Source organism: Mya arenaria, chromosome 10, assembly GCF_026914265.1.
Source record: "Mya arenaria isolate MELC-2E11 chromosome 10, ASM2691426v1".
Taxonomy (NCBI): domain Eukaryota; kingdom Metazoa; phylum Mollusca; class Bivalvia; order Myida; family Myidae; genus Mya; species Mya arenaria.
In genome coordinates, this window is record NC_069131.1 from 61,673,770 (window position 1) to 61,688,827 (window position 15,058).

The following is a 15,058-nucleotide window of genomic DNA, read 5'->3' on the forward strand; positions in this document are numbered from 1 at the left end:
ATTTTATAATCTCACAGGAGGTTAAATATTTCTTTAAGCCCTGTATATTTAGTGAAGTAATGTTAATAAGATTATTAGAACATCTATTTACATCAACATATTCTGGGCCTCGGCCTGATTCCTATTTCGCAACCAGGACTGGCTTTCTTTCAACAAAATCATATTCGTATTCTTGTTTGTCTACAACAAGTCTATCATATATAAAGTACGCTTTCTTGCCGTCCATTATACAGTCTTGTAAGAAGGAATACAGTCCGGTGCGAGCTTTAACGGTGTTTGCCGGTAAATCCTCAACTATTCGTCCATTTATCCAAGTGGAGACTATGAACGCACATCCGCCGCATACAGCGGACCGTTACAGTCTATATTCCACCCCTAAAGTTGAGGTTGTTTTCAAAATGTTTGGGGTTGAAGGTGTTGAAATTCAGGTATCAACAATATTTTGAGCACAAAAACGGCAAATTTAAATAGCATGTATTGATTTTGTTAAGCATATCGCCACCACTCACTATTAGTATAGTGTAGCCAAGATAGTAGTTTAAGCGGCCCAACTTTTCCGCGAAGATTAATATATGATGTAAGCGGCCCAATAAAAATGTAGATTAAAGACTTCTAAAACTTCCTGGTTGGACAGATATCAAAAGTGTCGACATTGTCATCCGATTTTCACGGATTATTTGTTGAAAATGAACAGTTTTCTACTTTAAAAATGGCTTCTGATGTTAGAGATATTCTTCGCATGTCCAAAATTAGACAAAACTGTTTACCTTTCAGAATACGAGCACATTTACATGGTTTATTGACGGTTTTCATTTTGACAGTGCATTTGGTAAGTGTTGAACAATAATATGAAATATGTATCTGTATTGAATGCTAAAAATATAAAATAAAGAAAACTGTTTTACAATATACAGTATACTTGACATAACACATGTATAGATCATAGTCTAAAATAATAGACGTGTTATACGGGATTCTTCCAATCCCTAACGTCTAAACGGGAATGTGCAAAAAACGGGGGTGTTTTAAAAATATTGAAATTGTTTTAAGTGAAGTATTTTATGGTTGAAATTGATCATAAAGAGTTATATTCATATTTTACCATGTAAGTGAAATGTTATTTTGCACTAAACAAGCATTTAATGCATTAAAACAAGTTGTTTACCTTTCCAATAAAACGAAAGTTGACTGACACAAAAACATTTATGCGAAGGGGAACAACTCGATACAATCGTAATAACTCGGCCTCCTCCGACAAAGCTTCGAGATAGACCTCGTTATACAATCGTAACAACTCGGCCATGGCCGAAATGTTCCGAGCGATTTAAAACTGTGCCCTGAAGCCTTGCAGGTGCCCTTCATGTATATATCGTTATGTTTTGACAGAATGAAATGAAAAAAAGCCGTCAAACTCATAATTATAAGTTGGATATTTAATTTTTTTTGTACGGAACTAATATAAAATAACATTATCTGGTAATATTTCTTGTTTTTATGATATTTTATAGACTCTATATGCTTTAACCCGGAATCCTGATCGGAACAACTACCCACTTTTGATACTAAACAATTTGTACGTGAAGGATTTGCCATATCAAAAATCTAAAAAAAAATCCGCCAACGTACAATTATTTGGACTAGTATAGATCATAACAATCAATACAATGTACATACACTGGGGAACTTTTGTAAAATTCCATTTTCAGTGATTTCTGTTGACTTTTGACTCAATTTCACCCAGGCGATTGACATTGATTATTTTAAATACCCACTACTTTTTATCAGATTTTTTCATATGCTTATATTGTTTAGACCATTTTTTTGCTTGCTTTCATATTTTTGGTGTACAAACATTGCTTATTTTCATAAAGTTAAAATTATAAAAAACACAATTTTTCACCAAGTTGAAAATTGTTACTAAGATGCTTAATGAATTCGGCCCCTTATCAGGATAAATCTTGATCCAGGGTGTTCTGTGTTAATCCAGGGTTTTAGAGCATTTTGTTCATTTCTAGGCAAAATTGGAATTTTAGTCAAAATGATTTTTTTTCCCAGTTTGAAATAGAAAACAAAATAGATCAACATCAATAATAGATTGAAATTTTTTTTTTGAATGCTCTCAAGGCGAATCATTTTTATTAATATCCAACTTTTAAATGGCCTGTTGGGACTACACTAGTACTAATCTGTATCATGGACAAAACCTTGAAATGAAATCTGCCAGATATCAGTGAAAGGATCTATATAAAGGAAGAAATAATTTATCCATATAAATTAAAGTCTGTAGCACGTATCAGAAATTACTGTCAGTTCTACCTTGGATTTATTATTTGTCTCAAGTTCTCTGTTAATTTCCATCAGCTCTGATATTAAATATATCATTCAACCACTCGTTTGTTCTTTTAAATTAGCAATAAATCTGTTTGTATTTGTTGAATGTTATGGAATAATTAAAATACCCCACCGGCCCAATGGAATAATTAAAATACCCCACCGGCCCAATGGAATAATTAAAATACCCCACCGGCCCAATGCAATAATTAAAATACCCCACCGGCCCAAAGCCTTGGCAACTAGATTAGGCCATCATTAAAAAAATGTAGGTTTGCGGTGCTCCGACCGACTCACTGAATTATTTTAATTATAAATATATATATATATATATTATTTTTTTTTCCCAATTTTGTTTCTTTGGGCCAATTAATTGTTTGGTCCTTTGATGCTCTACAGACCAACCATGTTGTACTGCCAATCTGCCAACCCTGCAAGGACTCTGGGAGACCCATTATTAAAAGACTTTCTAGAAAGAATTAAAGTGTATCCATGTATCTGAAAAATAATAAGATGGTTCTGTCGTTGAATTCTCAGTGCTGTTTTCTAAAATATGCACGTCCCTTACATCAGTCTGAGGGTCATATAGATTTGCCTTTGTCGTCTGTAAAAAAAAAAAAAAAAAAAATCCCTACCTACCTACCCACCCCAAAAATTGTGGGTAGGAGCACCGCAAACCAACATTTTTTTAATGATGGCCTTATCCAAAATATTTAAATGAGCAAAATTAAAAAAATGAGTGCTGAGAGATGGTGTTGGTAGAAAAATGGTCAAAAGCAAGGTAACTAAGTTGATGCAAGCTTGGCACTTAAATTGTTTAACTGATATAGGCTATATTCAGCAGATTCTGTTAAAAATTTCAAGCCAAAATTGATTAATTATTGGATACTTTTAAACTGATATAGTAGAAAACATGGGAGGGGTGCCGGTGTTGGAGTAGTCCATATAAACAGCTGTGTCAGAGTCTTTGATGATTTTTGATTTGGCGACTCTGCACGTCCATATTCCACTTGTTGTTTTCCTATCCAAGAATGACAGATCCCAGCACTAAGTAAATTAAGCGAAAAGATAACGGGCACCTGCTAGAGAGTGCTAAAGTGGCGATATTTTGTTGATTGAAGTCTTTCTGAATAAGGCTTTATTGAACAACTTTTAAGTTTAATAAAAGAAAGATATGTGTATAAAGTAATGTGTTTTTATTTAAGAGTGAATTGTTAAGTATGGTGGAGTTAAAGTTGAAGAATATATTTTACATTGGTATGGGTCAGTCGACTTGTGGTGTTTAGGGAATAAAACGTATAATCTAAATGTTAAACAAAGTTCCTTAAATGTGCATTATTGTGGTGGAGGTAAGAAGGTATCGTTTATGAATGTGTTTTCATTGGTAATTGAGAGCCACTTTGAGCAAGGTCCATGTGGCCAGCTGCCTGTCTGAATGAGCAACCTGAGATAAGCTACATTAACGTGAAGACTGCAATCTGTTTAAGTGGTATCAATTCCATGTAAGCATGGATGATTGAGTTCTTTATAGTCTGATTGGTAATACTGATTGTACTTAGATCAAATGAAGTTAAGATTGCAATTAAACACATGTTCTAGTTGTGAGAGTTTTAAAAAAAATCCCTATGCCTAACTAAAAATATGTTTGGTTAGCGTTACCCGACCCTACCTACAAAATTGGCGCTGATCCTACCTTTGTTTATATAATAATATATAAAGAAAATAATATTTTTTTTAAGTGCCTGTTTTAATATGTAGTTTAAACCCTTTAAAGCTATATACAGCAGACAACTTTTAACACCATTTTCCAATGATGACAATAACTCTTATATAAAGCCTAATAAAAAATAAAATAAAAAGAATAAAAAGCCTGCTTTGAAAAGGATGTATTCCTAACCAAACCTTAAAGGACTGTGAATTATATGTTTTTTGAAATGTCCCTTTTCTTCTTTTTTCAGGTCACCATTAATTCAGATACATTGACAGTCTGTGACGCCAACACCATCAACAAAACTGCTCCATGTTGTCTTTGTTTGTACAATGAAAGTTCCACTGAATGTAACAAAACGTGTCCAAGTGGGTTTTTCATAGCTAAGGGAACTGCGCATTTATGCCTTGAAAAAAATGATACAAATGTTACCTTAACACCACCACCATCTAACTCATCAGCAATAAATGAGGTTCCTCAGGAGCAAACACATGTGTACTGTATTCCAGATTGTCACGATAGCCAGTTTTATGTCAATGAAAGTTCTGTATGCAAAGATTGTGATAAAAAGTGCTTAACGTGCGCAGTGGAAAGTTCAAATTGTACATCATGTAAGTTTGAATTCAATAAAACCTGCTACACTGAATGTCCCATTGATACTAAAGTGTGTGAAAATAAAACTGAAGGGACAAATGTTTGTAAAACTTACTGTGTGAAGCAAAATGATGCTAGTAAAACAGCTATTATAGCAGCTGCAGTTGGAGGTGTAGCTGGTGTTGTTGTAATCATCATCATTGTAGTTGTTGCTGTGTGTTTATGCAGAAGACGTCAGGCAATGTGTTTTGGTCAGACAGAGCAGACCCTCCGTGGGAAATCTGGGAAAAAGCGTACAGCGATGAGCGGAATTTTAGAGGTAACTTATTGGCAGGCTTTTTTCTACTGAATGCATTTTAATTAGTACATGAGCCACAACCAGCAGAAATAGGCCTTCTCACAAATATGATGTAAGCAAGAATTATGATATGATAGTTTCATATAGCTGATAAAAGGGATGACAGCACAATCAGTCCGTCCTACTCAATAACTCAGAATATTATGGACAGATTTTAAAATAACCTGCCACATGTGTTCGACATACCAAGACAACGTGTCACGTGCAAGAAACGTGTCCCTACCTCTTAGGTCAAGGTCACACTTAGTGTTTATTCACAATGGCATGCTGCATATAAGGACATAGAGTATAGGTTGTCGTGTCCGGGCTGTAACTTTCCATTGTATGGACAGATTTTAAAATAACTTGCCACATGTGTTCGGCATACCAAGACGACGTGTCGGGTGCAAGATCTGTGTCCCTATTTTTTTTGTCACCTTCTGCGACTCACATTTAAAGCTCTAAGGTTGACCACAAAGGTCAAGGTTAGAGTTTAAAGGTTGAGATGATTCTTCCAAGTATTGTTCAACTCCATGTTGTTCTGTATTCCATGGAAGAGCATTTAGTCTAAAAGGCTCTTTCAAAGGGCTGGACATGTAGATATTTCTGCAGCTGTCCCTTTTTCTGCAGCACCCTGTCCCTTTTCTGTAGCACTCTGCTCTTTTTCTACAGCACTCTGCCCTTTTTCTACAGCACCCTGCCCCTTTCTGCAGAACTCTGCCCTGTTTTCTGCAGCTCCCTGTCCCTTTTCTACAGCACTCTGCCTCTTTTCTACAGAACTCTACAGAACCCTGCCCCTTTCTTCAGAACCCTGCCATGTTTTCTGCAGCTCCCTGTCCCTTTTCTACAACACTCTGCCCTTTTTCTACAGCACCCAGCCCCTTTCTACAGCACCCTGTCCCTTTTTCTACAGCAACCTATCCCTTTTCTACAGCGCTCTGCCCTTTTTCTACAGCACCTGGTCCTTTTTCTACAGCACTCTGCCCTTTTTCTACAGCACCCTGCCCCTTTTTCTACAGCACCCTATCCCTTTTCTACAGCGCTCTGCCCTTTTTCTACAGCACCTGGTCCTTTTTCTACAGCACTCTGCCCTTTTTCTACAGCACCCTGCCCTTTTTCTACAGCACTCTGCCCTTTTTCTACAGCACCCTGCCCCTTTCTGCAGCACCCTGTCCTTTTTCTACAGCACTCTGCCCTTTTTCTACAGCACTCTGCCCTTTTTCTACAGCACTCTGCCCTTTTTCTACAGCACCCTGCCCTTTTTCTACAGCACTCTGCTCTTTTTCTACAGCACTCTGCCCTTTTTCTACAGTACCCTGCCCCTTTCTGCAGAACTCTGCCCTGTTTTCTGCAGCTCCCTGTCCCTTTTCTACAGCACTCTGCCCCTTTTCTACAGAACTCTACAGAACCCTGCCCCTTTCTGCAGAACCCTGCCATGTTTTCTGCAGCTCCCTGTCCCTTTTCTACAACACTCTGCCCTTTTTCTACAGCACCCAGCCCCTTTCTACAGCACCCTGTCCCTTTTTCTACAGCAACCTATCCCTTTTCTACAGCGCTCTGCCCTTTTTCTACAGCACCTGGTCCTTTTTCTACAGCACTCTGCCCTTTTTCTACAACACCCTGTCCCTTTTTCTACAGCACCCTATCCCTTTTCTACAGCGCTCTGCCCTTTTTCTACAGCACCTGGTCCTTTTTCTACAGCACTCTGCCCTTTTTCTACAGCACCCTGCCCTTTTTCTACAGCACTCTGCCCTTTTTCTACAGCACCCTGCCCCTTTCTGGAGCACCCTGTCCTTTTTCTACAGCACTCTGCCCTATTTCTACAGCACTCTGCCCTTTTTCTACAGCACTCTGTCCTATTTCTACAGCACTCTGCCCTTTTTCTACAGCACTCTGCCCTATTTCTACAACACTCTGCCCTTTTTCTACAGCACCCTGTCCTTTTTCTACAGCACCTGGTCCTTTTTCTACAACACCCTGTCCCCTTTTCTACAACACCCTGTCCCTTTGTCTACAGCACCCTGTCCCTTTTTCTACAGCACCCTGCCCCTTTCTGCAGCACCCTGTCCTTTTTCTACAGCACTCTGCCCTTTTTCTAGAGCACTCTGCCCTTTTTCTACAGCACCCTGTCCTTTTTCTACAGCACCTGGTCCTTTTTCTACAACACCCTGTCCCCTTTTTACAACACCCTGTCCCCTTTTCTACAACACCCTGTCCCTGTTTCTACAACACCCTGTCCCCTTTTCTACAACACCCTGTCCCTTTTTCTACAGCACCCTGCCCTTTTCTACAGCTCCCTGCCCTTTTTCTACAGCACCCTGCCCTTTTCTACAGCTCCCTGCCCTTATTTAAAACTGTCTTAAACTCTAACTCACTTAAAAAGATCAAAACAGTGTAACAATCTACTTCAGGCTTATTTTAAATCAAATGGGTATTGGCTATGAAATTAAGCCAATATCAACAACATTGTCCTCTTCTTAAAGTAATCTTATCTTCCTTGACAGCTATTATATAAGATGTTTAATATGAAAGTGATGTATTGTGTGTACTTATCATGAGCAATTAGGAAGTAAAAAGATTGTTTACCAGGGTCGTACTTGAAGCACTTTGAAGTGGACGTGTGTAGGGACTTAAAGCTCTAGGTCAGATGAGTCACGCGCATGAAAGCCCCCTTTTTATTTCTTTTTTCTGTATGTTTTATAAAAAAGCATTATTACATAGATCTCACTGAGGTGAAATCAAATATATAATTATTGAATACTTTTGTTTAAAAATGAAAACAAATGATCGTCAAAAAAATGATTTTTTGACAATTTTTTTTATGTCAAAATGGAAAAGTTTAAGAATGCAATTTTGTTATGTTTCACATACGGATGATAAAATCCGACCCTCGGGCACGCTGCATACTCATTATACTCGGTGAGCCTTGTTACTGGCTTACGTGCGTTCCTCAGGTTGGATTTTGTACTCCAAACCAGAAACACATGATTGAAATTATTATTTCAGCACTTTGATATTTGCTAGAATTGCCTTATATCTGGTGCGCATGAATATTAGAGTATGCCTGGCTATGGTTACACCCCTGCTTACAGATATACATGATGATACTGTGATTCACTCAAGCCTTCAACATTACTTCACTGTATATGATATATTTATACTTGATATCATAGTTGCAAGCAGGTGTATGTAGATTGGTTTACATTTGGCTGGGTCCAATTTTCCTAAACACCTTAAGCATTACAGTCTTAATTTACTAGGTTTCTTATTTCGTTAGCCTAATTAATAACATAAACTTAACAATTAAAATAATAAAAAATTGATCACATGACTTTATTGCGGTATATGCTTTCGGGTGGTTTAAAGAGATTTATCAGTAAAATTAAAATGATATTTCAGTGTACAGTCGTGAAATATTTCACTTTGTGAACACCAAAAGTGAATATTTCACTTGTGGCTATGCTACTCGTAAAATATAGATTTACTCAGTGAAATGTATTGCGATTTTTCACTGGAACAAAGGTTTATCCTCCATTATAACTTTTAAATTAATTTCTTGAAATTATTTAAAAGGAGAAAATTCACATTTATTAAAGTCCTTTATAAGGACTTATGGCCCAATCATTGCAATTTTTTGAAACATCTTAAGCCCCTTATAACAGGATTAATCTTATTAAGCTTATTATTTTGTTTTGGTTATGTAATATTTACGTTCTTAAGATTTCTTGGGCTTGAAAAGGAAATTATATAATTAATGGTTATCGCAATAATAAACTAATTTCTGTTTAATCATGACTCAGAGTAAGAACTTAATGATATCAGCTACTTAAGCTGGTTACGCATAGGAATTTTCAAGAAATTTGGGCTCAATTTGTAATGTACATAGAGTGGGACGTTCTTCCTACTTAAGTAAACAAATGACTAATGTTTATTGACGATTAAAACAATAAATAAAAAAGCCTTCTTGATTTTATATTATAAAGTTTGACAAACCAAGATGTTTCAATTTAGGAAAGTTAATCGCAACTGTTGAAATTATGTCCTTAGGACAAACAAAGCATATCGATAAATTTTCATGCCTCACTTCAAAATGCCGAAGCTGCATTTTTGACTGTTTCGGAATTTTTACATCACTAAAATCATAAAGGCTGGCCGCATCTTACAGCAAAATGCCAAGTAAATAATCAAATGAGAAAATGGTGTTGAATCATGTGATCAAAATGTTGAGCAATGATTGGACATCTCACAGAGAAGCAAAAATGCCGAAATTTCAGAAATTGTAACTACAAAAATTGTAACTTCAGCATTTTGTAAAAAAAATGTGTGATCAAATTGCCAAGATTTAAAATAATAAAATATTGCTACTCAGAAAACATGGGATTTTGTAGCTTTGACATTTTTGAATGTGAGGCCATCAATACATTTTAAACCAATGATAGGCACTAGACTTAATCATTTAGAATTTCATTATTCGCACATGTTTAAAGGTTGGCCTTCTGCCTCTCATTGGAAACAGTCACTTGCTTTGTCAGATTACGCATTGACAATCTATTATCCAATGAGGTTGTATTCTTAGTCAGTAAGATGACCTGAAGTAATATCTTAATGATTAAGAAAGGCCCGTTCGCTACACTCACTCCACCCATTCTTAATCATTAAGAATTTACTTCATGTCATTAAACTATTGCAAACACCCGTAGGAAAAAATTCACAACACCTGATGAACACAAAGATGAAGGAAATTAAATGGTATAAAATATGATATCATTCAGAATAGTGAATTTTGGTAAAAATTTATTAAGCGTCTTGGATTTGTGAGTGGGTTTCAATTTCCGCCTCATTTTAGGTAGAGAAAAAAATGTTGTGTTAAAAGCTGCATTCTCACAGATTGACCATTTTGACAACTTTTTAAAATTTTGTTTTATTATAATGTCTGGAAACCTTATTTAGTGATATAAGACTGCTGACAAAAGATCAGATATCAACATTATTTTTTGAACCAGTCTTATATCACTGGAGCCCAGACATTTCTGCAATAATTGGCTAATTCCGTGACAAAAAATTAAAAAGTTAACTTAACGATCAATCTGTTACTCAGAGATGGTTTTATAACCAGACTTTGTCAAGATAGGAATGCTTGATATAATAATAATATTGAGATCAAAGGTGCTTTTTGATCATTGAATGAGTCCTCATGATATATTTCCACTTCCTCATTCAAATGATGACTTGTTGTTGCAAATTTCAAGTGTTATCATGAAGTGGGGAAATAATTTATCTGACCTTGTTGACTTCATGTGATAATTAGTTTGATTCATATCATTCATGGTATGTATATATAGCCATCTTATCTGCGAACATACCATGAAAATTTGAATATGTCGTAAGATCAAGATTTTCAATTAAATATTTAGGGATTGTCAAAAATCAAATTGGGACATTCACTTGAAAAATCAAAATACTAAGCTATACTTAAGCCCTTAGCAAAAAGAAATACAGTTTATTAATCTGGCCATTTTTGGACGGGACTGCCAAAGCAGTGCCATTCATAGGCACCTGCTACATTTCGACAGGCATGCATCATTTGGTCCCCGGCTTCATACCTCAAACAGAAGCGTTCAGGAACCAGTGTTTAATTGGGGGGGGGGGGTCATTTTTCCAATTTCATTCTGAAAATGTAAAAAAACACTTACTATTACTATTTTTTGTCAGTTGTATGATAAGGTGTGAAAAACTCGCATTGCCTTTTGTTCTATTTTTGGTAACATACCAATACTACAAATTGATACGATAGAGGTCTTGTTTTTTTCACACATTTACGCGAACTTTATTCTTTTCTGTAGGTGTTGACATTTTGAGAACAAACCCGTACAATATAAGGTCTATGCATAACATAACATTATTCTCGACAGGTTATCGTTTACGATATACTGTCAAAAAGAAATCTTACATATTTTCATAAAAGGCACCTTTCAGTGCTATCCAGAAACAAATGGTCACAATCAGTTCTTTTAAGTGCCTTTTCTAACATAAAACAAATTAAAATGAAACACATTTTACATTATCATTGTATGGTTTTAAAGACAACCATCGCCATTTTCACGAAAATAATATTTTTTGTCACTGTCAACAAACATGGTGGCCAAAATTGACAGACTTTTTTGACATATTTTCTATGCGTCCTTTAACCCAAAACATAGATTAAACGTTTTTTTCTCAGATTTTTCACGGATTTTTTTGTCTGCATCTAATACCCCCTATCGTCTTATACCCAGTCATTTATGGTAACATGTTAAAAATATTCAATAAAATGGAACTGTTTAAGTCCAGCTTTGATGGGAGCCTTTATAGAAACTAAAGTCAGGTGGTAATAAGCTGATATAATGTCTCCTCCCTCAAGGGGGGGACATATTGTTTTTACCCTGTCCATCAGTCTGTATGTTTGTTTTTGCTTAATAAGTATAGAATGCTTGGACCTAAGAACTTTATACTTGGTATGCAGGCTGGTCATGAATATTACATGACCTCTATTGATTTTGGGATGAGTAGGTTGAAGGTCAAGATAGTGGTGAACTTAAGGTGAAAAAACAGTTCTGCTAAAAAAAACTAGAGAATGCTTGCAACCAAAATCTTCCTACTTGGTATGCCAGTTGGTCATGTCTACTTGATGACCCCTATTGGTCTTGGGATCAGTAGGTCAAAGGTCAAGGTCACAGTGACATTGAATTGTAAAAACAGTTTCCGCTCAATAACTAAAGAATGCTATCACCGAGAATCTTCGTACTTGGTATGCCAGTTGGCCATGAATAGTTGATGACCTCTATTGATTTTGGGATCAGGAGGGCGAAGGTCAAGGTTGCGGTGACCTTGAGGTGAAATATAGTTTCCGCTCAATAACCAAAGAATGCTTGCACCAAGGAACTTATTTGGTATATTAGTGGGTCATAATTAGTAGATGACTCCTATTGAATTTGAGTCAGTAGGTCTGTATGTCAAGGTCACAGTGACCTTTAGGTGAAATAATGGACTTTCATACTTAGTATGCAGGTTGGTCATGACTGCTAGATGACACCTATGATGTTCGTCTCAAGTCCAAAAGCACAAATTTCATCCCCATCTTTGATTATTAATGACCAGTACGACCACACAATGAGGGAGTCGAGTACGTTTTTAAAAAAGCAATCTCTAGTTTTAAAGATAATTAAAGTATTGCTGGTCAGTCCAGGAATGTCTTGGTTAGTCACACGAAAGACAACCTACCTTAAATAAAATTGCTAAAAACGCACCATTTCGAACTAGAAATTGTAAAAAAAAAATGTTTTCTTGGGTGAACCCTCAACCCCACTACCCCCCCCCCCCCCCCCTCGCCAACATTTTACACAATCCAAATTTTGATTTTGAGGAGCAGCGATTGTCAAAAGTCTGTTCCCCTAATTATAAGTCACGCCCCCTCTAACACTAAATCCTTGACCAGCCTCTGTTAACACAGTAATTATCAATTGAACCCAATCAAGCAATAAGTTCACAATAATGAGAATTCTTGCCACTGACATATGTCTGAACTTCATATATAATCATGTATAATTTCATTTCGCAAAAGTAATAAATTGGCATGATTTATAATAATTGGGACTATTTTATGAGAAGGCTGTACCGTGAATGTTTTATCAAGAAATAATTACTTTTATTACTTAAGAATGATCGCGTCTTGACCCTGTACTATTCTATATAATTGTAACATTCTTTAGAATTGATTGGTGTAATACGCATGCATTTTATATATATATATATATATATATATATATATATATATATATATATTTTACATGCTTAAAAAACTTATATTATAATTATTTAATTCAAAATTGTAGAAAAAATACACTTAAAGTATAAAAAGAAACCTGACTTTAGTGGGGACCAAACCCACCCCAGTGTTGTCAAGAAAAAAAGATAAAACTGATACCAGTACCAATCGCCCACAAGGACTCATAATAAGCTGATGGATTTTTTAACCTTTTTTGAATACATTGGCAGTATCAGGCGATAATGTCAATCACCCAGTCATGAAACAGCCTTTTGTTGAATCCTGTTCCGTATTTAAAGGTTTTTAAAAACTGTGTTCAAGATCAATATTTGAGCATATATGATCATTTGTTGAAGGGTTCCTGAGTTGGCGCGCCAGTACCTTAGTTTTAACTCTCGTATTAATTTGCCACATTTTATTTCGTTATTAGTAAAAAATCGGTAAAAAGTGCTTTTTCCAAACCATCAAATAGCCCCTTTTAAAAGCAACTTACAGTATTGCTTTAAGGCCTAAAAAAAAATACATTTGGTTCGGGTTATCCGACCCTACCTACGGAATAGGCGCCGACCCTACCGTTTTTATAGTCAGTTTGGAAAAAAAATGAAAAACTAAAAAAAAAAAAAAAAAAAAAAAATATTTCGTTTTTTTTTTAATTGCTTTTTAATATTAAGTTTAAACCTTAAATGCTTGTACAGAAGATAGCTTTAACACCATTATCCAATGATGAAAATTATATTCTTATATAAAACCTAATAAAAAAAAAAATAATAAAAAAAAGCCTACCTACCCTACCTATTTTTTTTAAGGATGTAACCCTAACCAAACAATTTTTTTTTAGGCCTAACTAAAAAACGTTAATAAAACTGATTACTTTGATATGTAATTACTATACAAATGATATAAGCTTGTTCATTTTTAGAGAGTATAATCATCAAGGTATTAATTATGGGAGCCTTTCAATGGCCATATTACTGATTTTTAAAATTAAACTCATATGAATATTTTGATTTCTTAGCATAAAATTATTAATTATGTAAGCTTGTTCGATATGAGAGAGAAAAAAATATCAAGGTATCTACTATCGACTAGCCTTCGTGTGATTGTCGTCATCAGTGAGCAAAAACATCAACTAAGGTATGGCCATAACTGTTAGAGGAACTAACCTGGAAGTTTGATTTCTTTCCCTAAAATTGCATAAGCTTGTACAGTTTTTAAGAGAGAAAAAAACAATCAACTGAAAGACTAAAATTATAAGGGGTTTAAATCTCTGGTTTGGAGCCAACTGGGTGGCATGAAAAACATGTGGGAAAACTTGAATATTTCCTGGTAGCATGAACTGTTGAACAGAGCTCCATCCAGAATTGGAAAAGGGCTGAGTGCTGAAAGGTTTTGATGCAGATTGAATGAGCCTTGATGGGGCACTAATGCAAGGGCCATTATGTCCAATTCTTATTTTGTGCCTGTTGTAACTACTTTCAATACTAATAGTTTGTTATGAATACCTTAGCTGTTATCTTTTCATTAGTGTTAAAATTATGTATATTTATTATTTTTATACTTAGTTCTAAAATATTGACTGTCAAACAAAAGGGCACAGCAGGGTGTAGATAGTAAAAAGGCAGCAGGGTGCCAGAAAGGGCAATGGGGTGCTCACCCTGCTATTTAGGCCTAGCTAGAGCACTGATTAATACCTATCATTTGGAACTCCTCGGCCATTTTTATCGAAAACAACCCCGGATGTATTTGGACGGTTTAGATACTCAGAAATTTGTATGTTTAAGTCCACTGCCAGTCTTCGTCGTAACTGGGTTGCCCGAAGCCCGGGACAAGTAAATACTGTTTCGGACAAGTCAAAATTCCCAGGTCGTATATTTAGGTATGAATTGGTGACATCACTGCATTCCACATGCTCAGCATTTGTAGTATTCATTTAATAAGCATCTAAGCTCTTGCCCGATGCTTAGACGCTTATTAATTAAATAATAAATTTATTAGCTTCTAAGCGTCTGCCCAACACATGGAAGCTTATTAATGAAATACTTCTCTCGTTTGTGGTTTGGTTACTAAATGATGAATTTTAAGTATTTTAATGATTCTGATGAGGATGAGGATGGTGGTTATGATGATGACATAGAGATGACTTAAGACCTTGTTTTCAATTTGCTGTAATCCTTGAGGGAATAAATGAACACTAATATTTGATTTTTGTTGCGTTTTTTTTTTTATTATTATTTTGGGCAAGTAAAACTGTTTTGGGGCAATTGGTTTTCTTCAATTACTTGCC

At 35.6% G+C, this 15,058-nt stretch overlaps 1 protein-coding gene across 1 annotated transcript in view; it reads left to right on the forward strand.

Moving 5' to 3' along the window:
- Positions 1 to 620: 620 nt before the first annotated feature.
- Positions 621 to 15,058, forward strand: part of LOC128205151 (uncharacterized) — a 32,259-nt gene continuing 17,821 nt past the window's right edge. The window contains exons 1-2 of the mRNA XM_052906603.1: positions 621 to 829; positions 4,290 to 4,952. Coding sequence (XP_052762563.1) covers positions 710 to 829; positions 4,290 to 4,952 — 783 coding nt within the window. The 5' untranslated portion in view covers positions 621 to 709. The remainder of the gene's footprint in view (positions 830 to 4,289; positions 4,953 to 15,058) is intronic.